The sequence below is a fragment of the Equus caballus genome, chromosome 27, assembly GCF_041296265.1.
Source record: "Equus caballus isolate H_3958 breed thoroughbred chromosome 27, TB-T2T, whole genome shotgun sequence".
NCBI classification, from domain to species: domain Eukaryota; kingdom Metazoa; phylum Chordata; class Mammalia; order Perissodactyla; family Equidae; genus Equus; species Equus caballus.
This window is the reverse complement of record NC_091710.1, coordinates 37,863,938-37,890,627: the sequence shown is the minus strand read 5'-3', so window position 1 is coordinate 37,890,627 and position 26,690 is coordinate 37,863,938. Positions and strand designations below refer to the sequence as shown.

At 34.3% G+C, this 26,690-nt stretch overlaps 1 protein-coding gene and 1 non-coding gene across 6 annotated transcripts in view; both read right to left on the bottom strand.

Moving 5' to 3' along the window:
- MICU3 (mitochondrial calcium uptake family member 3) overlaps positions 1-26,690 on the bottom strand; it is a 99,639-nt gene that overhangs the window by 38,312 nt on the left and 34,637 nt on the right. For all 5 annotated transcript variants that reach the window (XR_002804436.2, XR_011433131.1, XM_001488647.7 and 2 more), the window contains exons 2-7: positions 25,124-25,277; positions 17,853-17,884; positions 11,168-11,246; positions 7,566-7,613; positions 4,395-4,477; positions 1,577-1,648 (exon numbers count right to left, since the gene is read on the bottom strand). Coding sequence is in view for 3 of the 5 variants with exons in the window: in XM_001488647.7 (XP_001488697.4) it covers positions 1,577-1,648; positions 4,395-4,477; positions 7,566-7,613; positions 11,168-11,246; positions 17,853-17,884; positions 25,124-25,277 (468 nt within the window). In the remaining 2 variants the exon portion in view is untranslated. The remainder of the gene's footprint in view (positions 1-1,576; positions 1,649-4,394; positions 4,478-7,565; positions 7,614-11,167; positions 11,247-17,852; positions 17,885-25,123; positions 25,278-26,690) is intronic.
- On the bottom strand, positions 23,119-23,225 carry LOC111770983 (U6 spliceosomal RNA). The gene has a single exon (XR_002804484.1). It is a non-coding gene; the product is annotated as a U6 spliceosomal RNA (small nuclear RNA).

The following is a 26,690-nucleotide window of genomic DNA, read 5'->3' as shown; positions in this document are numbered from 1 at the left end:
ATCAGAACTGGCGAACCCTGGGCCGCTGAAGCAGAAGGTGTGAACTTAACCGCTGTGCCACCTAGCGGGCCCCAAGAACTCTTTTTGTTTGTTTGTTTGTTTGGTGAGGAAGATTGGGCCTGAACTAAAATCTGTGTCAAACCTCCTCTATTTTAAATGTGGGGATGCTGCCACAGCATGGCTTGATGAGCAGTGTGTAGATCCTCACCCAGGATCTGAACCTGAGAACCCCAGGACGCCGAAGTGGAGCGTGCACACTTAACCACTATGCCACTGGGCCAGCCCTCTAAACTAGAGAACTCTCAACGTCCCTTTTAATACTTGGCTAACACTATAATCAGCTGTTTGAATTTTTAAGAGTTTCTTCCATAAGCCTTGTCAATTAACATATTTGGAGGTGGTTCTACAAATACTGATGATAACTATATCATAAATATCCCATGAAATAATATTTATTTCATAATCCAGATAATCTACTTTTATTAATATAAATATAAATACACACTTAATAGATCTATTGGGGTTGAATATGGCACCCACTTGCTACGGATAATTCGTGTTTTAAAAAATACACATCCTTATAACAATGAGAATAATAAAAACTGGTGCAACTCCCAGTTAATTATTTGAATTCCAAATAGACCAATTAAACTACTGCATGGGGTCACCAATTTATAAATGAAACAATTATCATTTAAGTGCCAACAAAATTCACCGCGTTTCTGCTATCTAAGTACCAGATGAAGAAACATGCTATCACGGGTGAAAGTGCAGATTTTGGAGCTGGCCAGCCCTAGATTCAAATCTTGACTTTGCCATTTAACAGTTATGTAATTTTGGATAAGATACTTAACCTTTCCAACTATCCAGCTAACCTTTCCAACTCTGTTTCCTTCATCTATAATTAGAGATAATAAGAGAACTGTCAGGTAGATTAAATGAGAAAACACATGCAAAGCACCTAGCATAGTGCTGATAGTAAGGCTTCAGTAATTGTTATTTTTATTATGTGAACCTGGAATGTGGTCAGGCTGAAACACTTGGGACAAGCAAAATGAAAACTGGTAGGAAAATGGAAGGAAACGTTGCTTATCTCTACCTTCAGAATTAGATGAAAACTTACTCATCCCAGAGGAAGAATCTATGGCGTATATTTCTGAGAAAGCAAAAAACATAATTTCTTGTTTTTGCTTCAACATTCATTTTGTTATAGTATCACTAAATTCATTCACGTGTATACTTAAATCTTTGCAATTCACCTTTAAATTTTTACATGCATAATGATCTGTATTAATCTATTATATAAAATACCCTTCAAATCTCACAAACAACAAGAATATGGATGAAAATGATTTAATGAATGTGATTATGGATACAGATGTTTAATATCAATATTTGATATAAATATTGATATTGATGCATATAAATACTGAAGCAATTTTTGTGCATAACGACTTTAGAAAGTTTTTAAGAAAGAGATAGCTCCAAAGTTACAGACTTTAAGTACTGTTTCTCAACATGAATAAAACAATTCTTACCTAGAAAACCCACCTGAAACTACTATCATTATTCTTACCAGCATTGCACGCTTTTCTTCATCTCCTTTAGTTTCTCTCTTTTCATTTTTTTTCCTGAATATCTCTTGAAGCTGAAAAGGAAATCAATCAAGAATCAAATATCCAACAAGAAAACAGCTTCATCCATCGAGAACATTAAGACTACTTATATTAAGAAAATATAGATATATTTTCTGACACCATTTTTCTCCTGAGAAAAAGAAAATACATCCTTTGATACTGGCAACCCATAGTGAAGTTAAATGTACAAAATCATAGTTTTACTTTATCTCTAAGACTCAAAGACATGGGGTCTGTGGTGCACACACAAAAAGAGATGAAGCCTTCTGGGGTATAAAGAACATTGGAATAGAACCAGGGACTCTGGGTTTGAGCCCGTCTTCTGTCACACTAATTTTACGATGGTGGACAGGTCACTCACGCCCCGCCGGGCTCCAATTTGCTCATCTATGAAATGAAGACGGGCTAGAAGACCTCTAAGGTCTCTTTCAGGTAACTGAGCACTGTGGTGGGAGCATGGGCCCTGCATGTGTAACGCCTTGAGCAAGCTACTCTAATTATTTAAAGCTTGTTTTCCATATCAGCAATAAGGAGATAATTCCTTACCTTACAGGAATACTTTTTTTCTCCACCTTTATTGAAATATAATTGACAGGTCTTAAAAGAATGCTGTGCAGAGGAAATATTACAAGTAATTACTTAGCACGTTGCCTGTCACATAATGACTTAACATATGTTAGCTATAAGTATAAATGGTATTTTTCCTCTTTAAAATCCTATTTTACAAACGGAAGCCTAATCCTACCTCTATCTCAGTTTTCTGAGGAGGTCATTGTTCTCATCTACGTAATTTGAACAGCAGTCTCAACCCTTCATTTCATTTTGTATGGCAATAGTTGAAAGTCAAATAAAATGTATTACCTCCTAAGATATGTAGTAACAACTAAAAATACAATAAAAATACAAATGATTTTATTACCATCAATTTCTTTGCACATTTTTTCTTACTGAAAAGAGTTTTTAAAAAAGGAAAGGTTAATAATCACTTTATAAACAGGCAGGAGAATCACAGATTTTAGACCCCCACAAATAACTTAGCCCAACTCCACCTCCTGCTTTCAGGAACTCTTTCTGTTTACAAACAAACAAAAAACATCCCATGTGAGGCAGCAGTATGGCCACTGCTAAGAGTAAACCAAAGTTTGAAACCAAGGGCAGCTTTAATAAGAGCATAGAGTGGTAACAAATAGAAGTTCTACACGAATATTTTTACTTTCCATCTCCACAGACAATATTCTAAAAGACATCTATAAAAAAGCAGCTATTAACAGACTGAGTTCCAATAGACAGTTTATTGAAAATTATTTAGATTACTAGGTCCATCCTCAAAGTCCTAAAATACAGTTGTACACTGTCATAACAAAACTATATTAAACGAAATCTGTCCATTTTAGGATGTTGGGAACATTTCTCTATGTGTTGCAATGAAACTGAAAACTCTCACCTCCCCATTATCCTGAAAAGCACTAAAATGAGGGACCCTTCATGGTCCCAGCTCCCATGGCTTGGCTCAGGGACTGTACCTGGGTAAGGGCTACACGGCTGTCAGATTAAGCCTTTTGATAGATCCCAGTAAAAGGCTGCTTGCTTCCTTTTGAATGGCTACTAATTAGCTTTTGATGAGGATTTTTATGCCTTCTCTCTTCTACCACAGAAAAGAATGATTTCATAGTTTTTCTTCCGTGTTCCAACCTCCGAAGAAAATACTAAGCTGTTTAACAGGTTTTCTGAGGGATTTTCTTTTTATTGAAGTATAGTTGACATACAATATCAAATTAGTTTCAGGTGTACAGCATAGTGATTCAACATTTATATACATTACCAATGATCATCACAAGTCTAGTCACTATCTGTCACCATACAAAGTTATTATTGACTGCATTCTCTATGCTGTACATCTAAGGGAGTTTTAATGGCTTGTTACAAGAGAAAAATAGAAAGTCAAATGGCTATTTATAGGCCATCTTTCCCTTTTATTTTTACTAGGAGAGCATAAGTAAATATAGAATTGAATATAAATGCTAAGAGTAGACCTTGTTTCTGTAAGGAATAAATTAATGTTAATCTCCACATCGGAAAAAAAACAGAACAGGCATTTTGCTGCAAAAGTAGAAGCAGGATACATGAGTAAAAAGAAATAAAAATTCTGGAAGGGGGGCAGGGGTAAGATGAGTGAGCAGCTGACGATGTTGCCAGACCAGCACCCACACTGGACCAATCAGGTGAGCACGATCAAAGGACAAATACCTAAGAACAATCGTACTCCTCCCACTTTAGATCAGCCCTTGGTCAAAGACAGGAGAAGGGAAATGGAAAATGGGGACAAGACTAGGGGGACAACACAAGGTGGTAATGAGTGGGAGAGGAAAGGAAAAAGGAAAATCATAAATCCTATAATGAGAAGGAAGGGAAGCTCCTGTGGCAAAAAGTTGTGACTGGGTGGCTGATATTACGGGACTGAGTATTAAATGGGCATATCTAATGCCTCAGGATTACCTGCTACCCACCCAATGGAAAATACTTAACACACTTCAAATTTCCAGAAAATGTGGAAACAACTAGAATCATCTTTATACACTGAATATAATTTACATTTTTATAATGTAAAAATTATTCAAAGTACATGAGAATATATTTCTTTATTAAATTCAAGTGAAAGCATACATTTTTCACTTTCTTCTAAAACAGTATTCCAAATAATACAAAAATATAAGTAACATTTAATGATTGATAAAATGCAGCATATAACATACATACCACCAAAAACTCCTTTTTATCCACCATCTCATTGCCATCGGTGTCAAACATGTTGAAAGCTATTCTAAAACCTGCGTGTGGCTCTGCCAGAAAAACAGAAAAGGATTTGTGAAATGGAAAAATGTTTTTAAAGTACAAAACCATATTAGTTGTAAGCCGTTATTCATATTTTGTACAGAAATACTTTCTTTAACCAAAAAATTAAGAGTAACATGTTACTATTAGTTAAATATAATAAAAGCCATATATATGTATACCTATTTCTGCTTCATTATATTAGCACACTTAATAAAAGAATTGATAATATACTTTCAAAGTACTTGTGTGGTACTTGTTGCATAGCACTGACAGTAAAATTTGACTACTTTCCTTCCCAAACTAAATATTTCTATTTCCTATCCAAAGTCTGTCAGTTTGTTTAAAAGGAAAATATCAGCTCATCACATTTGAAATATTTTCAACTACTTAGATCAGAAGAAAAAAAAAATATGATACAACAGACTAGTCCAAATTCTGGGGAAAATAATAACAGAAATGTCCTATAAAATAAACATCAAGCCTGAGAGATTACACATTTGGATTTAAACTTCTACAGACTTCAATAACAGAAATAAAAAAAGAGGCTTGAATAATTAATTCCCAATTCCCTCTAAATACAAGAAACAATTGCTTTTCCGAGAAAGACTTTCACACACTATGAAGTGCTGTAATTTTATGAACCTTATAATGAGGTTCAATTCCTTTTCTGTTTTCACTTCTAAAGCATAAAGGAGAAAACTTGCACAGAAAAAAACCTTGAACCTGTCCTTCGAAGAGGAGCTCAGTGTACATGCCTTTTTAAAACATTTGACCTTTTCTTTTGAGATGACCGGCAAGAGGTTAAAAAGGACCTCCCACATTTACACTTGCCACTGCCTGTTGTGAAATCTTGGACTGAGCAAGAAAGCAGCACACAGCCCTGCTTTCTTAACTGGTAACAGCTGTCTCTGAAAATAATGGAAACGGAAGCCAGTCTTTTATGCAAGCTCATTTCTTGCATATATTTTAGGAATCTAAACTTACTTTCATTATCATTCACTGGAGAAAGAAAGAAAAAGTTATACCATCTCTGATAACCAAGTTATAAGCTTTAAAAAGATGTTGAAAATACACATAGAAAGGAAGTCCTTAGAAGCATTGTTTGGAAGGGAAAATAAAGTTAATAAGAAGTAAAGAGGAGAAAACTACACATAGGTAACATAGATTACATAGCCCACTTCCTGCCAGCCCTCTTCTCACATTTTTCTTGGTTCTAATCTGAACATGCATAATTTTCCAATTCAAATCCCTAGAAGTTTCTAAAAGGGTCCTGAACGCCAAAGGAAGACTCACGGTATCCAGAAATCCTAACCTTTCCATAGTAAGCAGAAGCCACCATATGTGTTTCTTCCTATACCCTCAGACCATACCTCGTGCCATCTCAACAAGTGGCTTTCCTAACCAGTTCTGTTTCCTTCTTGCCTATCACTCTGCTGGTTTAGGTACTTACAACTTATAATTTAGATCCAAAGTTGTTCTGGCTAACAAGATCACTTTCAATAAGTCTCTGAGATACTCCTTGGCACCCACTCACGGACTCAAATCGTCATAATGGCCTTCCAGTCTGGAACAACGTCAGGTAGTCCTATTACTAACTGCACAAGACTCGTTCTTCAGCACCAATGTTTTAATTTCATTTGGAGTCCAGGAGTGAAAAAGCAAGAAAAACTAAAAGAGGCTAATTTTTTGAAACACACACACACATTCCCCAAACTTCCTGCAACAAAACTCCAACATAACGTCATTCATTACTAAATTCAGAATAACATAGTGGCTGTGAATTTTCTAATCATAGAAGTACAAGGAATTTTAAGACTCATTTCTAATGACAGGTTTATTTATTTATTTTTTAAAGATTGGCACCTGAACAACTGTTGCTAATCTTTTTTTTAAATTTTTCTCCCCAAAGCTCCCCAGTACATAGTTGTATATTTTAGTTGTGGGTCCTGCTAGTTGTGGCATGTGGGATGCCACCTCAGCATGGCCTGATGAGCGGTGCCATGTCTGCGCCCGGAATCTGAATCAGCGAAACCCTGGGCGCCAAAGCGGAGTGCGTGAACTTAACCACTCGGCCACCACGGGGCCGGCCCCTGACAGAGGTTTATTGACGTACTTGTTTCCACACATCTCTATAAATCCCCACAACTGGAAATTCCACTAGTGATATTCCTTCATTCATTCCTTTCTTCATTCATTTGCCAACTATTTTTTGAGAGGCTACATGTGCCGGCCACTGTTCTTGATATGGAAGTTAACAAAAAAAGATAAAATCTTTGCCTCCATAGACCTTGCAATCAAGTGTGAGGAGACAAGCAAGACAGTTTAGTGCTGTGAAGAAAATAAAACAAGGAAAGGGATAAAAAGGGAGATGGGAGAGGGAGCTACATTAGGGAGGATGGTCAAGTAATGATTCTCTAAGTCTTCACATTTGAAAGGAAACCTGAATGACGTTTATTATCATGAGCATCTTGAGGAAAAGCACTGAAGGCAGAGGGAGCAGACAGTACAAATTCCTGAGGTGGGAACTCAAGGAACAGAAAGATCCGGTGGCTGGAGCACAGTAAACTATAGGATCTAAGTTCCTCCATTAAAAGCAATGAAATTTAACTGAAACCCTCCCTTCATATATTTCATAAGAACTGCTGCACATGAGAGGAAGAGGTTAACAAAGCTGTTTGAGAATGTATGATGGGTATTCTGATAGACTCACTAGTTAGAAGACTCATTCTTTCACAATAGTCTTGCAGAAAATGTGCTTTGAATGAGTATAGCAGGAAATTTAAAATCACTACATGCCCTGACCTTTAGGCTCTCATGTAGATTAAACCACAAGGATTGAAACATGATATTAAATTTACAATTTATGACCATTTTATTACTATACCATAAGCTATAAAAATATTTATGTTTTTGACCCCTGATAGTGCTATGCTTAGCATTTTACACTGGCATTTAGACATGAATTTTGCAAAACAGCATGGATAGGCCTAAAGTGATTTTCAATAGTAAGAGAACTTAAGAAAGATTTGTTTTCCAAGATTCTGATTAAAAATGAAAACTGCATCCAGATATAGACTTAATGAATATACTTACTTGTTAAAATACATAAAAGAAAAAGATATTCTGTGTAAGAAATCACACCTAGAAGAAAAACAGTATGTTACGCTATATATAAAATACTACTTTCTCTTCATATTTATCAAGTAAAATATTACTCTTATAATAGCAATAAATAATATTAATAAAGAACTTAGTTTTAAAGAAGATACTAAGTATTGTTTTGAATGAGAATAAATTATTATAAAATGATAGCAAAAGAAGCAACAAAATTAATTTTACATTGTTTCACACACCTCTGTAGAAACCCATGCAAAATTCCCATTAATGTTCCCAGACATATTGGCATAAAAAAGCAAAATTATAATGTTTACTTATAGCTACAAATTTTAAACTTGTTAATAGTTTTCAATATATGGATCTAACATAAAATAAAAAGGTTGGAAATGGTTAACACTGTAAAGTGCTTAATTACTTCTTAGTAATTCAAATAAAAGATTTAGACATTCTTCCTTAGAAATTTGATTTCTGTATTGCATTCAAAAAACAAAACTCCATAGTTACCACTTTTCTGCTTTCAAGTTATCATTTATTATTCTTGACAAACTTAATGCTTCTATTAAATGTACTCTAATAAGTTTTTCTTTTAATTAAATGGCTTACACTTTCTGTATATTGCATCCTGAGTTCCCTGTAATCCCACAATTACAAACTTTAAAGGAGTTTGTTCGGAGTAAATAAATATATATATTCTGTTACTCAAATTTTTGCTTTTGGACTATAACACCCAAAATTACAATTAATGGCTTAACTGACTTTCCAAGTGGATCTTGAGAAAATTAAAATCAGGAACAAGTTAGTAACACTCATCCAGATATCAAATAGTCCTGATGTATGGTTAAAGGGTATAACAAATCCTTGAATAATCAGACTGTAAACTTTAAAACTCCATTTTACCTGATGTTCTTTGAGGCTGCCCTCTTTGTTACAGAACAAAGACAAGAGGAGTCACTGTCAGGCAGTTTGTCAGAAGGCATGAAGAGAAGAAGCCAGGAGGCCCTGAAAGCATTCCCCTCTTTTGTTTATACTCGAATATTGTGACCTATAGACATAGTTCTGGTTGATTGCCATGAATGTTATGGGAGAAAGATTCTGGAATGGTCAATGTATATAAAGATACAATACCTAGATTCCATAGGGATCCCTCAAAAAAAGAAAGAAAGAAAAAAATAAAGAAGGAAAGCATAGCAGGAGGAAAGAAGGGAAATGGTATGGGGAAATGGGCCCTCTGTCTCCACAATCCTGTCGGACTGTTGATCTAATTGACTTGGTAGAACACAGGAGATGTTGGTTGGTATAAAGAAGTTTAATTAACTCAAGGTTTCCCTCAGTGAAGGATTACTTAAAAGTGAGAGTCCTGATCATGATTATCGTGGTGGGCACTTGTCTGTGGAACTAAATGGCTTTTGAGGTAGTGTAATCCACAGGGAAGGAGAACAAACTGAAACTCATGACATAATTTAGTAAAAATGGTGAAGGAAAAGAGGAAATACTACTGAACATGAAATGTAGATTCTTAAAGCTTTCGCATTACAAAAATGGAAAACTATTAGACTGACCTTTCAATTTATTTTAAGGCCACTCAGGATCAAAAAATAAAATAAAAATAAAAGCTAAGCATATAGTAATGTTGCGATCTTTAGAAAAAGAGGATAAGGAAGAAGCCAACTAGGTTTCTTTTGCAAATTTAATTAAGGGAAATTCCTTAAAAGCATTACACTGTTTACTTCCTATATCATGATACATTACAGTTGGCTAATGTAATATTTTTTGTAAAACTACATAACATTTTCTTGCTGGGTAATATTTTAAGCAGATAAAATTCACTTGTAAACTAATCTTTAGTAGCTCTAAAGATTTAGCTTTAAAGTTCCTCTGCCACTTAATCTCTTTACAAAAAAGCAAGGCTCTCTGTACCTCTCTACCTCACCTGACCAAATGGTTCTAAAACTTCTTGGGCACAGGGATTACCTTGATCATCCAGTCACCATGTCATAGATTTGCACTGTCCTACAGCATAGCCAATGGCCACATGTGGCTATTGAAATTTAAAATAATTACAATTAAATACAATTAAAAATTCAGTTCCCCAGTTACAGTAGCCACATTTCAGGTACCTAATAGCCACATCTGGCTAGTGGCTACCATATGAGGCAACACAGAAATAGAACATTTCAAATCACTGCCGATAATTCTGTTGGATAGCACTGAAGAGATCACTGCCTTGAAAAAATATATAAATATGCACATACATAACAAGATCAGGACACACCTACACCCAGGGCTTCCAGATTTAACTCTCCCCTCAACTAAAAACAATTTCCTTCTTCCATGCAGTTATTTTTCTCCGATTATATTTGATCCAGTTTGTATTTCCCCAGGAGAGGTATTAGGAAATATTTTTTAAATTCACCATCTTACTTGATTTTTCTGAGCTCTGAATTTTCCTGATCCTATCATCCCACCCAAAGATTTGAATGGCAATCTTTAAAAGAACTCCCAGGAAAAAACTTCTAAGAGCTTTAAAGATAGCTTGGCCCAGATTGAAACCATAGTTACGAAAAGCCTACAATAAAAGATAAGAGTCCATGAGAACCAGGTGGATGCAATCTGGATTTCTAATTCTACTCAAAAAATATATGGATTACAACTAATCCTTTAAGGAATTTGTCTTCATGCTAGAATAAATACATTTTCAAACCAGTATCGATTAAAATTGATGAAAAAAGTCACTGTTTATATAATTTCTTTAATATTTTTATTTTGAATACTCATAATTGCGGATACAAAAAAGCATATTTCTAAGAAAAATTCCTTTTTAAGATTAAAGAGATTTCATTAATTATTTTTTGCTATAAATATGTACAAAAAGTACACTGTAAAAGAAAACTGCAATAAAAGCTATATAATTTGATTGCAGGGAAATGGATAAATTAACGAGTTAACTTAGACACATAGGCATAGATAATAGAGTAAGTTGAAACAGGTGGCTTTTGCAGTGAGTGTTATTTTTAAGAGAAACATGCTCAAATTCAGCAGCCAAGACATATCCAATAAGTTTTTCATATTGATTTGATTTAATAAAATCTATAATTTCCCAAAAGTAAAATGTAAGGAAGAAAAATAGACATTTGGAGTTGTTCTGAAAAATGCTTTCTGTGGCAAATATAAGCTATACTTCTCAATACGGTTAAAGAAAATACTGGTTTTTTTAAACTATAAAAGTTCACTTTGTTGTAAAAAATTTGGAAGACATGATTAACATATATAAAAACTAAAACACAAACCATGCTTAATTCCACTATCCAGAAACAACCATTATTAATATTTTGGTGTTTTTCTTTCAGTTTTTTCTGTAGCGTGCACACACACACACGCACATGTAATTGTAAAATTATTTTAAGTATGAGGAAAATATGTATATGAAATATATATTTACATATATAAAATATATATGAATATTATACATAATATACATTATATATAAATATATATGTATATATACATAAATATATATATAAATAGTAAAAATAATATAGTGTCAATATTAAAATGCGTAAGTGCTAAAGTTAACTTACCTCTTTCTTTAAGACTGCGAAATAGCTTTGATGATCCTTTCCAAACTGGTGGTGTTTCTGAGAGCATTTGATTTAACTCCTATGACATAAAGTATCATAATAGTGATTAATAGGTAATAGGTAATAGGTTTAAATTAATAGGTTTAAATTAAATTAATAGGTAATAGGTTTAAATGCCTATGCAAAAAAATTCTTCACTTAAAAGACCCTGAGACATGGCTATATTTACTCTATTCTATATCTGTGCTTCATTCAACCACAAAAACATTTGCACACAGTACAATATAAAAGAAATGATAAAGATGCTATATTAAATTCAATTAGAGCTACCAAAAATTACAGGTAAATTTAATAACTGGAGGAACAATATAAGATAATCAAATTAAGATAAAACAGTGAGTTTAAGTTGTGGAGCCAGTTAGAAAAGGATAGTTTCATGAAAGCCATAGAAAAAGGTGGATTTTCTTATTAAGGTCAGAGATGATTACCTGACTTCACATACCCTCTCCTCTGGAGCCCTCTTAGATTTAAGGGGCTCTGTGGTAGAGGAAGCAAATAGACAAAGGATTACACTGGGAAGGAATGAAGAGTATTTTAATAGTGACTCAAAGAACAATGACATCAGATCAAGTGGGAGGACAGGGGTATTGATAATTGTGGTCACCACTGCAGTTTTTTTTTCTAATTTTAACTTAAATATTCAGTAAAGAACACAAACTTAAATTGCTTATTAATCAGTTTTTTCTTTTCTTTTTTTTAAAGATTGGCACCTGAGCTAACAACTGTTGCCAATCTTCTTTTCTTTTTTTTTCCACTTTTTCTCCCCAAATCCTCCCAGTACATAGTTGTACATTTTAGTTGTGGGTCTTTCTAGTTGTGGTATGTGGGATGCTGCCTCAACATGGCCTAATGAGTGGTGCCATGTCTGCGCCCAGGATCCGAACAGGTGAAACCCTGGGCCACCGAAGTGGAGTTCGAGAACTTAACCACTCAGCCACAGGGCCAGCAGCAGTTTTTTTTTTAAAAAAATCAAACTATCAGAGCCGGAAGGGAGGGGAAACTATTTTGGAAAATTTAAACATTGGAATCATGGCTCAGATACTAAAACAATTTTGAAAGTATTGTGCATACAGTACTAAAAATAACTAAGTGAAAATTATAATTTGATTAATTGTGAAGAAAAATTATTTGGTGAGATAACTTGAAATGAAAATATTTGTCTGCTAAGTAACACAGTGAAAAACCCTAGAAACCACTTCTATTTCCAGATCTGATTCTTGCTACTCAAAGCGTGGTTCCCCAGCAGCCCAGGCATCACCTGGGAGCTTGTTAGAAACACAGAATCTTAGTTCCCATCTCAGGCCTACTGAACCAGAATCTGTACTTTTAATAAGAACTCTTGGTGATTTTTATACACATTCAAGTTTGAGAAGCTCTTTTAAGAAACCATTCATGGTGCAGTTGTACCTAAAAATGCTCTGTGACATTGTAAACCATCTTTTTCATTACAAAGCTGAGTTAGGAGGCAAATAAGGAATCCCTGGGCTGCCAAAGGCAAGAGAGGTATTGTTAAGGGAGTAGCAGACTCCCTGAAGCCCATCTGTGAACCCTGCTTTCATTTTCTTCACGGTGCTAGCGTCGCACTGCAGGTAACAGATGCCACCAGGCAGTCAGTAGTGTCATTAGGGTAGCAACGGCACAGAGGCAAGCATTCAGGGATGAAGAATGATGAGAAAATGGGAGATTTACTGTTTATACAATAGTAAACTGATAAGTATTTCTGTTAGAGCAGACTAAAAAAAATTTTTGAATACATTTCATATACTTTAATTTATATCATCTCTATTTTATAAATATTAACTTCTTTTTCCAATTTAACTGTTTCTATGTATTCAACTCCATTTGTTTTACCTTAAACTCAGCTAGAGTTTAAGACCAAAAATTCACAGCTACCTTTTATTGAGTGCCCTGTATGTGTTTGGCAATGGGCTAATACAATATCTCATTTAATCCTAAAAAACAAATCCTCATTATGCATATTTTACTGAAACTCAAAGAGGATAAGTAACTCACCCAAGGTCACACAACTAGTAGATAACTAGATCCTTACTGACTCTACGCAATTTACATTAGTAATAATTTAGCTTCTTCTGGTCTAGATGATGAATCGACACACTGATCTTTGTCTTCTGTTGACTTTAAGGACTTTTAAATTTTATTAAAATCAGTATTTCCATTCAGCCTGGGAATCTCTCTCCCACTCCCAGTGCCTGTTTTGGTCTCTTACATATAGTGGTGTTGTATGATGAAGAATTCGCTTGGCCTTTGCCCCTTGTTCCTGGGAGGGTGACTCTACAGCCTCGGATCACACCTACGTTATGAGATGACTCAGGATGGGGGCTGATCGCCAGAAAGAACCAGCATGTGATTAGAGGGTTGGGGCTTTGGGCTATCCCAACCTCTGAGGAAAGCAGAGGAGACCGTCTGGAGACCCAGTTCAATCATGTGGCCAATGAGTCAATCATGTGGCCAATGAGTCAATCAATCATGCTTATGTAACGAAACCCTCAATAAAAACTCTGGACACCAAGCTCAGTGGAGCTTCCAGGCTGGTGAACACACTGACGTGCTGGAGGGTGACATACCCTGATTCCATGGGGAGAGGGCACAGAAGCTCTGTGTTTGGGACCCTTCTATAAGTTGCTCCAGGTGTCTCTTCATTTGGTTGGTCTTGATTTGTGTTCCTTATAATAATTATAAACTATAATTGTAAATATAGTTCAACTGAGTTCTATGAGTCAGTCTAGCAAATCATGGAATTTGAGGGGGGTTGTGGGAATCTCCTGGATTTGTAGCCAGTTGGTCAGAAGTGTGGTGACCCTTGAACTTGCAGCTGGCATCCCAAATGACCACAGTGTTGTTGGGGACTGTGCCCTTAAAGTGGCGGAGTCTGATGTTAACTCTCGGTGGTTAGTGCCAGGATTATATCATGATACTGGAAATAAGTACTAAATAAGTATTTGCTGGATTAAACTCATTTTCTTTGAATTATAGTTGCCTTTTAGAGGATTTATACAATTTTGTTAAATGAGCACAACTTTGTCTTATTATATAGTTATATATACATTATAGGAACATTAGTAAGTACAAAAAATAAAAACTAATTATAATCCAGGGATGAACACAATTAAAAGTTTTATTTAACATCTTTTTTAGGCTAATTATCTATCTAGGCACAGGTAATAGTATTTTTGTTTTTATTGTTGCAAATACTAAAGCATTTTCTGCATATTATTTCATAACTTACTTGTTGCACTTAATATATCATGGGCATATTTTCCTGCCAAATATTCTTCATTTTCATTTTAATGGCTACACAGCAATTGTCTATATCAGCAGTTCTGTACTGTAACTCTTTATACTCTTAAAAATTATCATGAACCCCAAAAAAGCATTGTGTATGTGGGTTATATTTATCAATATTTAATGCATATGGAAATAGAAATAATAAATTTTTAAAACACAGAAATAAACAAGCACATATTCTATTAGTTGTCAGAGTGATGGCATCATCACTCATAAGGCAGCCTCTGGAAAACTCCACTGTACACTCATGAGAGAATGAGAGTAATAAAACAAATAGCTTCTCAGTATTATTATAAAAATAGTTTTGACTTCAAAGGTCTTTGCACTTTAAGAATTGCCAGTCTATATTATTCTGCAACTTGCTGTTTCACTCAACCTTGTTTTCTAGGTCTACCCATATTGATACACATAGCTCTAATGTATTTATTCATTTTAGCTCTCTAGTACTGTGTTCGTCCTTGATATGTCTATTGCAGATTCTTTTATTCATTTCTCAACTGACTGACATTTATACTGTTTCTAATTCTTTCTTGCTATTACAATCGATGCTGTAGGAAACATGTACAGGACTCCTGGTGTACACACGCAACTGTCTGTCTAGCAGGCATACCCAGAAGTAGAGTTTTGATATGCATTTTCAACTTTACTACAAATTGTCAAATTCCTCTCCAAAAGTGAATATACGAATTTACATTCTCACCTGGTTCCTTCTTCTTCTCGTCCTTGCTAATTACCAGTATTGTTAGATTTTTGGAAGCTGACGATCTGATGGGTGTGAAATAGTATCATATCATTAGTTTAATCTGCATATCCCTGATCTCAAGTGAGGTTGAGCTCCTTTACATATATTTATTGGCCATTCAAACTATGTTTGTCCATATTTCTCTTATTGAGCTGATTATCTTTTTTCTATGGATTTATGGGAGTGCTATGTGAGTACAAGACCTTTAACACTTCCTGTTAATATACTGTAAGCATATTCTCCCATCTCTCATACATCTTTTAACACTGTTGACACTTTTTCAGTCTACAAAAGTTTTTGATATTTAATTTAGTAAAACTTGGCCAATAATTTCCTCTGAGTGTTGCTTTGTGTCTGTCTAAAAAATCCTTTCATGTCCCTCATTTGTTTCTAATGTTTCAGAATTTTTGTTTGTCAAAAATACGAACTTAATCCATCTGAAATTTGCTTTTATGTATACAGTGGTCAATATGAGATCTAATTTTGTTTGCTCCCAACTTGGAAAGACTATTATTCCAATATTTAAAGGTTAATCCTTTCTCTAATGATTGTTAGCTCTCCCCATACATGACTGGATCTGCTTCTGGATTGTATATTCTATTACTTTGATCTAATTTCTAAAAAGACTCTTGCAATGATACAATACTATTTTAATTATTATAGCTCTATTATTAATCTTAAAATGGGACAGGCCCAATTGTTCTCATCCCAATGTTTTCCCCCCTTACTCCTCGCTTTCAGAATTGTTCTGAAAATTTGGGGCCCTTACTCTTCCAAATGAATCATCCATGAACATGATATATTTCTCTGTTTACTCATGTTTTTTTAAAAAATATAATAGCTTGCACATCCTCTCTTAGGTACATTAAGTATCTAACAGTTTTTTTTGCTATTGTAAAAAGTATCTTATTTGATAGTACAGTTTCTAATTGCTATTGCTAGTGCAGAAACATATTATTAACTTTGGTTCATTGATCTTACATCCCACAGCAACCTTGCTAAACTTTTACAAAATTTGAATAAATCTGAAATACACATATTTTCACATTTTTCTCTCAATCATATTGTTTGCTCCTGTCCCAACCCTTAGAACCTCTTTATTTTTTCTTGTCATATAGGCTGAATTGCATCTGCCTCAAATTTGTATGTGAAGTCATAACTCTCAATACCTCAGAATGTGACTGTATCTGGAAACAGGGCCTTAAGAGGTAATTACGGTTATTAAATGAGGTCATTATGGTGGGTCCTAATCCAATACGACTGGTGTTCTTATAAGAGATTAGGACACCGACACCCACAGAGGAAAGACAGGTGAAGACAGCCACCTACAAGCCACGAAGAGAGGCCTCAGGAGGAACCAACCCTGCCAACACATTGATCTCAGACTTCCAGCCTCCAGAACTGTGAGAAAATAAATTTCTGTTGTTTAAGCTCCCCAGGCTGTGGTATTGGTTATGGCAGCCATCGCAAATTAATGCACGACATTAGCTTAGACCTGCAGTAACACAGTGAGTAGCAGCTGTGATGGCAGACATATCTGCATTATATCTGATTTTAAAGAGATGTCTCTAAAGTTTCACAGGTAAACATGATGTTCAGTATAAGCTTTGGAAGATTCTCCTTAACTGGTTAAGGAAGTTTCCCAGATTGTTACATTAACACTGTTTTATTTTTTTTATATTGAAATTTATCATACATATAAAAGTGCAAAAGGAAGATATGTAAAATTTAAAGTTAGAAACTATTAAGAAATGGAAAATTACCAGTACTTTAGAAGCCTCTTTGGACCCCTCATGGACGATATTCTCCTCTGTCTCCCCTAGAGGTAAATATTGTCTGGAATTTACATGTATCATTCCTTAGGTTCCCCATCTATGAATGCATCCTTAAACAGTATGGCTTCCTTTCCTCAGTTTTGGACTTTATATAAACGGAATTATACTTCATATTTTTGTGATATTGCTTACTTTGTCATTATGTTTCTGAGATTTATCTAGTTAAAGCATTGGTGTAATTCATTTGTTTTCACTGTGGTATAATACTCACTGTATGAATATATCAAAATCTGTTTATCAATTCTACTACCGATATTGTATTGCAGTCTTTTTGGTCATCATGAATAATCTAAGCACATTCCTGTGAACCTCTCTTGCACAGATTAAGAGTTTCTCTAGATATATACACTGGTGTAAAACTACTGGATCACAGGGTATATTCAAGTTTAACTTTACTAGGTACATGTGCATGTACTGTGGCAGGCTCTAAACCCAGAAGCAGAACTGCTAGGTATAGGGTATGTGTATCTTTAATTCTAGTAGATAATGCCAAACTGTTTTCCAAAACGGGTATACCAATTTACATTCCCACATGAGAGTTACCAATGATCCACATCTTCAATGCTTAGAATTGTTCACCTTTTTATTTTCAGACAATCTGGAGGGTAAAAAACGGCACTTTGATGTGATTTAATTTGCAGAAAAAAATTATAGCCGTATATATCACATTACACACACACACACACAAATATATGCATATATGTAGTGTCCATGCATGTGTACACCAAGAGCTTTAACTTACCTGTTTGGAAAGTGACTTCCATGTTTTAGCAACTATAATAAACAAACAAAAAGATTAGATAATAAATACTTCATGTAATGTATATCCAAATTCAATAACCATCACAACATAACTCATAACACCAAGCTTTTCTATCTAAAAGACAAAGTTTTTTAACCTCAAGATTTGGATCTAAGATATGATTTTATTTATATGTATTTGTTTCATGTACTATGAACTATTTATAATAAATAATATCAGTGGAATAGGAAACATATTTCCATAATCATTACCTTACTCTAGGGATTTCTGGACTTAATAAGTTAACTTACTTCATGTTAAACATCCTATGGGCTTAAAACCACAAATAATATTTATTAAATATTCACACTAGAATACACAATATTAACATAAAGAAATTATAATTTTAAGGTGCTACGCATGATCTCTGCTGTATTAGTATCTCTGATTATATTCAAAGGTCAAGTCTCTCTGGGTGAAAGGGAAGGATGGGGGCAATGAGACAAAGAGATGAAGGGGGGAGCAGGTAATAAGAGAGGGAGACTTGTGTCCCATTTTCCATTCTTTTTCTCTACAACTATTTAAGAATCATTTCTGGAACAAGAGTATTACAGTTGAATAAAAGGATCACTTTCTTTTTCTGATTCCTCCTCAGACCCTTGAAGATTTCAAACACTATAAATCTTATAACATTGGAATAAATGTGCAGCCAATATTGCTATTTCCTTTGTTCAGATTTAAACACTGTGACTATCTAATACCTTACCAAGAATTATCTCCAGATTTATATGTGATTACATTCTGTAATACAGCTACATCAGGAACTGGTAAATATTATTTCAGCTACATTCAAATAATGACAAACAATTTTTCTACATGGCAATGTGGCTATTTCTGCACAATTAACAATACTTAATGCAAACAACATATCAAATTCAAGATTATAGGATAGGCATTTTTTGCTATATAACTTTCTCTTTTTTAAGCAATATATTTCATTTTAAGTTCAAATGGGAAGAAATACGTTCTAAAATTTAGCAAACTGACTTTTATGGAGATAGATTTCTTCTCTAAATAGCAACAACATCCTTTTTTTACCCAAGATAGTTTAATCAAACTTAATCAAGATGTGTAATCAAGTGATGAAAATCACAGGTCTATTAATAAAGTAGAATTCAGCATTTAACCTTAACTATGATACTGTATACACTTATTCCATAAAGATACCCTCTTTTCCCTGATGAACAGAACGATGTGAATAATATGTATTATTCTATTGCTTTTGAAATATAGCAGTAAGAAAAGAAGAAAAATAAATGGTACAAAAGTACATGCACGTGCTCTTATGCAATGTTCAGAAGCTATTTATCAAAAGAGGAAGTTAGGCACTCTTGAGTTTTGTAGGGTTTATGAGATTTCCAGGGTAAATTATTCACAAAAGACATATTCATTCTGCCGGATATGTCACCATGTTCAATATTATTAGCTTTTTTTTTATAAAGACTAAAGAGCCATTAAGACTGTTCTTCAAAGGATTTTCTGATTTTCTGAACTCCTTATTTCATATGAAGTTACTGCATATATAAATATAACTCAGATGAAGACGGACTTCAATTCTATTGGATATATTTTATTTCTTAAGCTATAGGTTGATGTTCATTATATTTTTAATACTTTTATGTACTTCTGAAATTTTTAGTAATATATTTTTTAAACTAAAATTAAAATAATACTTGAAGCTATATGAAAATAATCAATTACTTATTTTCATTCTAGAAGAGAAATTCACCTTTTACGTTCTATTTAAGTAGGTAAAAGAAGAAATTTTCTAAATTTGAAACACAAAGTCACAGTCAACAAACAGATATATATCTTGATTAACATTTATTTGAACTGTAATTATTAAGCAAACGTTTACATAGCATACCATTTTTTCCTGTTGAGGTCAACATGAAATTATGTTAAAGATTTTTTAAAAATCGAGGTTATGAATTCAAGTGATGATGATGATATTGACGATGACGATGACAACAGCTACCAACATTAGTTAGGTGCTTATTGTGTGTCAGGTACTATACTAAACACAACTGATATCATTCAATCCTCAAAAAACTTCATGAGGCTGTTATTATTTTTATTTTTATAAATGAGGAAACAAAAGATTAATAACTTAACCAAGTTCTCAAAGCTAGTAAACGAATGCCAAGGTTTAAACACAAGTGTAATTTCAATATGCTATTTTGATATGTATATGATTTAATATTCAGTCCATGAAGGCTATTTTCTCTTCTGAGGCAAATATTTCTTTTTATAACACTACATTTTCAAAAATATTTTTAAAACTATCTTGATCTTTAGTGATGGTTCTTAATTATGTTTTATAAATGTCAGTTAGAAATTAACTGATGTTAATGTGTCATTGTTAAATATCCCGTGCAGATTTTTTGAAATGGAAACCAGTTTTTTTTCTGCAAGTGATGGTTTTGGAATACCTATCAAAAGAATCATCACAAAAGTTACTTCCAAAAGGCAAAAATCCAACAGCAGGCTTTCAGTGAGTATAAAGAAAAAATTCAGGAAAATAACAGACTAAAAAATTTCAAGCTATAAAGTTCAAATCATTAAGCATCACCTAATGAATAACTTCCCAAATATAACTTTGACAAAATTATAGAATTTGATGCAAAAATACCATTTGATATTCTAATATATTAATATTTTTATCAAATCTATACTAACTTCATAATAAATATTAAAAATCCACGTTGTACGAAATCAATTAAACAAAAATGTATTGAACACATATATCTCTACTTATGTGTAAAGGGTCTTTTCTATGTACAAAGTCCCTACACTCAGGAAACTTAAAATATTATAGGAGGACAAAAAAGATAGAAACAACTAATTCCAAGGTATAACATGGTTATCTGGTACATAGTAAGTACTCAATAAATATTTCTTGAAGGGAGGGAGGAAAGAAGGATTAAAGAGCAGAGAGAGAGAAAATCCTTACCATAGCCTTCAAATTCCTCAAAAGAAGAGCCCTACTTAATTTACAGCCTTTTCTATCGCTACTGCCTACATACTCCCAAAGTGGACTACAACGAATATACCATGTACTCTCTGGACCCCATGTTTTGGCTCGGGTAGCTCCCTCTCCTTAAGATGCTATCGTCACAGTCCCCTGTCAAAATATTGCACGAGGAAGTCCTCCTTCAACTACTATCTGTCATTTTCTTTCTCTTTCACAGTTAAACATCTTGAAAGAGTCCTTTACACTCACTGTCTTCATTTCTTCATCTTCTACTCTTGCAGTCTGGTCTTTAATCGCTATACTGAAACATCATTTTTTAAAATCATCAGTAACCTTTATATTACTAAATCTAGTGGACATATTTCTGTCCTCTTCCAACTTGACTTCTCAGTAGCAGTTCATTCAATTGACCATTGTGGTCATTTTCCTTGGCTTCTATGACTCCATATTCTTCTGATTTTCTTCCTATGTCTCTGGACATTCCTATGTTTCCTGTTGAGGCTCATCCTTTCAAGTCTTTGTACCTTTATTCCTTAAAGTGCAGGAATTCCTCAAGGATTGGTCATCTAACTGTACTGCCTCCCTAGACAATCTCATCTATGCACATTGCATTAATTACCAATCATGTACAGATAAATCCTAAATATATACTCTACCCAGCCCTCTCCCCTAATCTCCAATGGAAATCATCCAAAGCAACAAAAATTAGTTCATTAAAAGCTAATTTGCAAAGTAGCCAATTTGCCACATTATCTAGGATTTAATTTTTTTGAACTTTTACAATTTTTTTTCACCTTGCACAGTTACCCTTTTTTGTTCCTGTGGAGAATGCTTAAGAACTACTCTCTTAGCAAATTTCAATTATACAATACAGTATTATCAACTACAGTCACCATGCTATACATTAGATCTTTAGGATTTATTTTAAGGTTTGCCATATCCCTGTCTCTGAAGAAAAAATAGCTATAATTTTTCTAACCCACCTTAAGACATTTGTTTGACAGTTTCAAGCAGATTACCAAAAAACTGATTAATTGGTACTATGATTTTCAATGAACTGAAATGAATGATCAAGAGCCAGATCCATATCTCCTCTTTTGATATCTCCTCTTTTACATATCTAAGGCATCTTAAATACATCATGTTGAAAATTGACGTAATTTTTCCCTTCAAACCTCGTCGTTATTGCCATCCATCCAGTTAAGCCAGTCAGAAATCTGCAGTGCTCATTATTCCATCATCTCCATTACCGCCATCATTAGAAGCTTTTGAAGTCTAGACAAGAGTCTCCTCTCTGATCTGCTCATGCTTACTCTGGCCCTCTCCAATCTGTCTCCACCCTGAAAGATCTTTTCAAAACACAATCCAATCATGGTATGCACCTGCTAAAAACAAGACAACAGGCCCCAAATGGAATCACTCATGCTAAGCCCCATGTCACCAAACTGAGACCTAATTATAGTTTCGGCTCTTCCAGAAATGGAATATTAAACCAGTCAACCAGGAATCTCCTGATCAGCACTAGTTAGGTAATCTGCCTGATAGACCCCTGCCATCCATTAAAGGAAAGTAACCTTGCGATAGTCAACCCGCTTTTTCGCGTAGTATAACTTCCTTGTTCCTGTTCCCTTCTCCCTATAAAAGTCTTTCATTTTGTACCCCTCCTTGGAGCTCCTTTCTATCTGCTAGATTGGATGCTACTCAATTCATGAATCATTGAATAAAGCCAATAAAGATCTTTAAAATTTGGTCAGTTCAGTTTTGTTTTTAGTTTCTTTTCAAGTAATTTTATTGAGATCATAATGGTTTATAACATTGTGTAATTTTGGGTGTACGTTATTATTTATCAATTTCTGAACATGCTCTATTGTGCTCACCCCCACTGAGCACCACTCTGGGTTTTTTTTTTTGTGAGGAACATTAGCCCTGAGCTAACATCCACCACTAATCCTCCTCTTTTTGCTGAGGAAGATTGGCCCTGAGCTAACATCTGTGCCCATCTTCCTCCACTTTGTATGTGGGACACCTGCCACAGCATGGCTTGATGAGCGGTGAGTAGGTCCATGCCTGGGATCCAACCTGCGAACCCTGGGCTGCCAAAGCAGAGCGGAGAACTTAACCACTATGCCACTTGGCCGGCACCCCCAGTAGTCTAATTTTGGTCTATCACCATACATATGTGCCTTTTTACCCCTTTCGCTCACTGCCCCCAACCCCCTTCCCCTCTGCTAAAAAAATATGGAACGCTTCACAAATGTGCATGTCATCCCTGCACAGGGGCCATGCGTATCTTCTCTGTATCGTTCCAATTTTGGTATATGTGCTGCCGAAGCGAGCAATGAATTTTGTTTTTTAACACACCAAATTCTTCTGCAGCTTAAACTACCACCATGATTTTCCACTACTTTTAGAATAAAACAAAAATGTTTAACATAATCTTACAGACTATGAATGATTTGGCCCCACCCCACATACTCAGCCTTGCCTCATACCATATTCCTGCTTGCTCTTTGCACTATGGCTACCCAGATGTTCTTTTCATTCCTCAAATGTATCACGTTTCTTCTTGTCATGGCACCTCAGCACATGCCATTTCTTCTGCTGAAATTCTTTACCCTCAACTTCTCATTCACCTAGTTAACTCTTATTCACACTTCCTATTTCATGTTGATATTTATTTCCCCAGGGGAGATATCTCTGAGCTACCTGACTAGGTCATTTCTCAAACACATACTCTCACAGCATCAAGTATTTTTCTTTAATGGCACTTATCACAGTTATTATTTGTCATTTGTATAATTCCTTGAGCAACTCTGGTTTCTTCCATCAGACTGTAAGCATCATGATGGTGGAGGGCATTTATTCTTTTGTTCCCCTCATCACTGCATCTCCAGTGCCTAGTGCAGTACCTGGAATTTGATAGGTATCCTTGAGTACATGTCATTTAATACTCTGTGAGATGAAATGGGAAGTGTGCATAAAGCACTTCTGCTGCATTCCAAAATACTATGGTTGTCTTGAGAAAAAGCAATGTGTGATTACTTGAGTTGTGAACTGACCTAACTCCTTTTTCCATGGAACACAAGTTTTACTTGAAAAAACAACAGAAAAACAAATTATGGTTATTTAGACCTAGGTATTTGGCAGACATTTCATTACAAATGAATAAAGTCAGCGTATTGCTTAAGGAAAACAACTGACAATATTTGTTGATGATAACATTTGAGATTTCAAGTGAAAATCAGAATTTTGGAAAATTTGTATACACCCCAAAGAGTTTGACAGCTTTCCAATGAGTAAAGATTTTTCTGATAAGATTATGACAATATTAATAAAAGTGACTTTTTAAACATATTGTATAATGAAACATGTCAACATTTGAAAGCTCTACATAACTTAGGGAACCAATATTTTCCATTTGATGTTACAAGATTGTACAAGGATAAAAGATCCATTCAAAGTGCAGTGTAGGCCACTTGATTTTAATGTAACAGATGACAAAAGTTTCAGATTACATATTCCAACTAAACTTTAAGAAACTACCACTAGCCAAGTGTTGATATAGCATCAAAGAAGAATATCTACAATCATCTGAAAAGACTTAAAATACTCTTCCCTTTTCCTACCTGTATATCTATAAGGCAGATTTTCTTCACACACTTCATGAAAGACAACATATTCTAACAGACTGAATACAAAAGCAGATATGAGAATCCAGCTGTCTTTTATTAAGCCAGACATTAAAGAGATTTGCTGCCAGAATGTACATAACACCATAAAGTTTGAGAAACACTGCTCTAACACATGGAAAGGTGAGAAACAATTAGCCTATATTTACACAGTAGGAGTCATGACAAATAAAGAAGAGATCCAGGCAGAATTCTTGCCCAGGTCTAACTTCAAAGCCAGTCCTCTGAATTCCTCTGTTCAAGCTGGATATAAGAATAGAATAGGCAGAATATGAACCTATTATAAAGAACATCAAGAGTAAGGTGGAGCTTAAGTTTGATGTACTGAGAAAGAGGGAACAACCGAAAGTTTCTGAAAAGAGAAGAGATGCCAGTTTCTAATTTATAAGAAATATTATTCTGGTAACATTGTATAGCAGAATGTCTTTTGAAATATCACGTTACGTGGTCAGTTGCTCTGAAAAACTTACACTGCTCCACACTTTTACAAACTAGAGATAAGAAAAAAATCTTATAAAATTGTTAAAATAATTTAAAAATATACTTACATTTGGGCTCATCAGTTGTAACAGCCAAAATAAAATCATATGGAGTCATGAATAACTGCCCTTCACATTCTATGGAAGCAAACAAACGGAATCGCTTCTCCCGAGACGTAGCACAAAGGTCTAAGTCTTCAACGTCTGTTCTGCTGACAGCCACCTAAAGTTAAGAAAGCAAATAAATTTGGACTGTGTGAAGTAACATCCCTTTCAGAAGATAAATGCTTTTAATTAGGTTGAAAGTGAATTAATAGAGTAAATGAAAAAGTGTAAAAATATTGTCTTCTGGAGAACTTAATCCTTTTATAAATAAATTACCAACATGAATAAGACAAATTAATATTTGAAAGATCCTTCGATGAATATTATTAGAGGCATGAAGATTTTAAACTGGCACTTTGAAGAAACTGTGATTTATTTCTTAAGTTTCACTTTCAGAGAACATTGAATTTCTAAGCTAGTAGTTTCTTTAAAAGAACACCAACAACTGCTGAATGCCTACTATGTGCCCTCTATATAGGCTTATTTATTTAATTAGAAGTCTATTCATTATTGTCTATGAATTTTCTAAAAGAGAAAGTGAAACCCTGATAGCTGTTCATGTCTGCCACCACGGAAACCAGGTAGCGGTGGTGCTTAGATTAGAGCTGAAGTTGCTAACTCTAGATCACTAGTTAGTACAGCTACCATCAATGGTCATTCTGAATTCCACTAGGGTTAAGATTAACAGAATTAGAAGGAGGGTGTGTATACATGGGGGAAAGGAAGTCTCTTTTGATTTCCTTAATTTCAAGACCTTTCCTTGTAGAGAAATAATTTTTCACTGTTACTTATTTCCTCTCTGAACTAACTACAGCAACTTTATTTTTTAATAAAGGGATTTTTTTCCTGACTATAAAAGTAAAGCATTATTATATATAATTCAGAAGATAGAATTTTAAAAATTTTACAGATATAATTTTTTTCTTTATTGGCAAAAAATGGGCTTATACTACACTGTTAAGTCATCTGATCTTTTTTCCGTAGGAATACATGAGGGCCATTTCCCCAGGTCATTCAATGTTTTAGTAGACCATTTTTAGTAACTGTTTAATATTTCACAGTAAATGTTTGTAGCATAACACAATTAGTGAATTCCACATGGTTAAGTATTTAAGTGATTCATAGCATTCTACTCTTAGAAAACAATGTTCTCATGACCAGCCTTGAAAATATTTAGCTGTATCTACAAATAGTTCCTTGAGAGAAATTCCTAGGAGTAGACTTGACTGGTCAAACAAAACCTTTCATTCGTATTTATCAAAATGCCTCTAGGGAGTTTAGAGCAATTTACATGCCTATCAACAATATAAAAAATTTTTCACTTATTTCATAAAAATTATTTCATATTAAAAAATTCTTATTTAGGATGGCAAGCTGTTTCTCTTGTCTCTTCTATGTCTATTAAGTCATAATGCAGATTGTGTACAAACTATTAAAATTATTTAAGTATCTAATATCTTGAGAAGTCATACCAAAACAATCCATAAGAACTTTCGGCGAGGAGACTACAGTTTATCTTTCTAAGTTACAC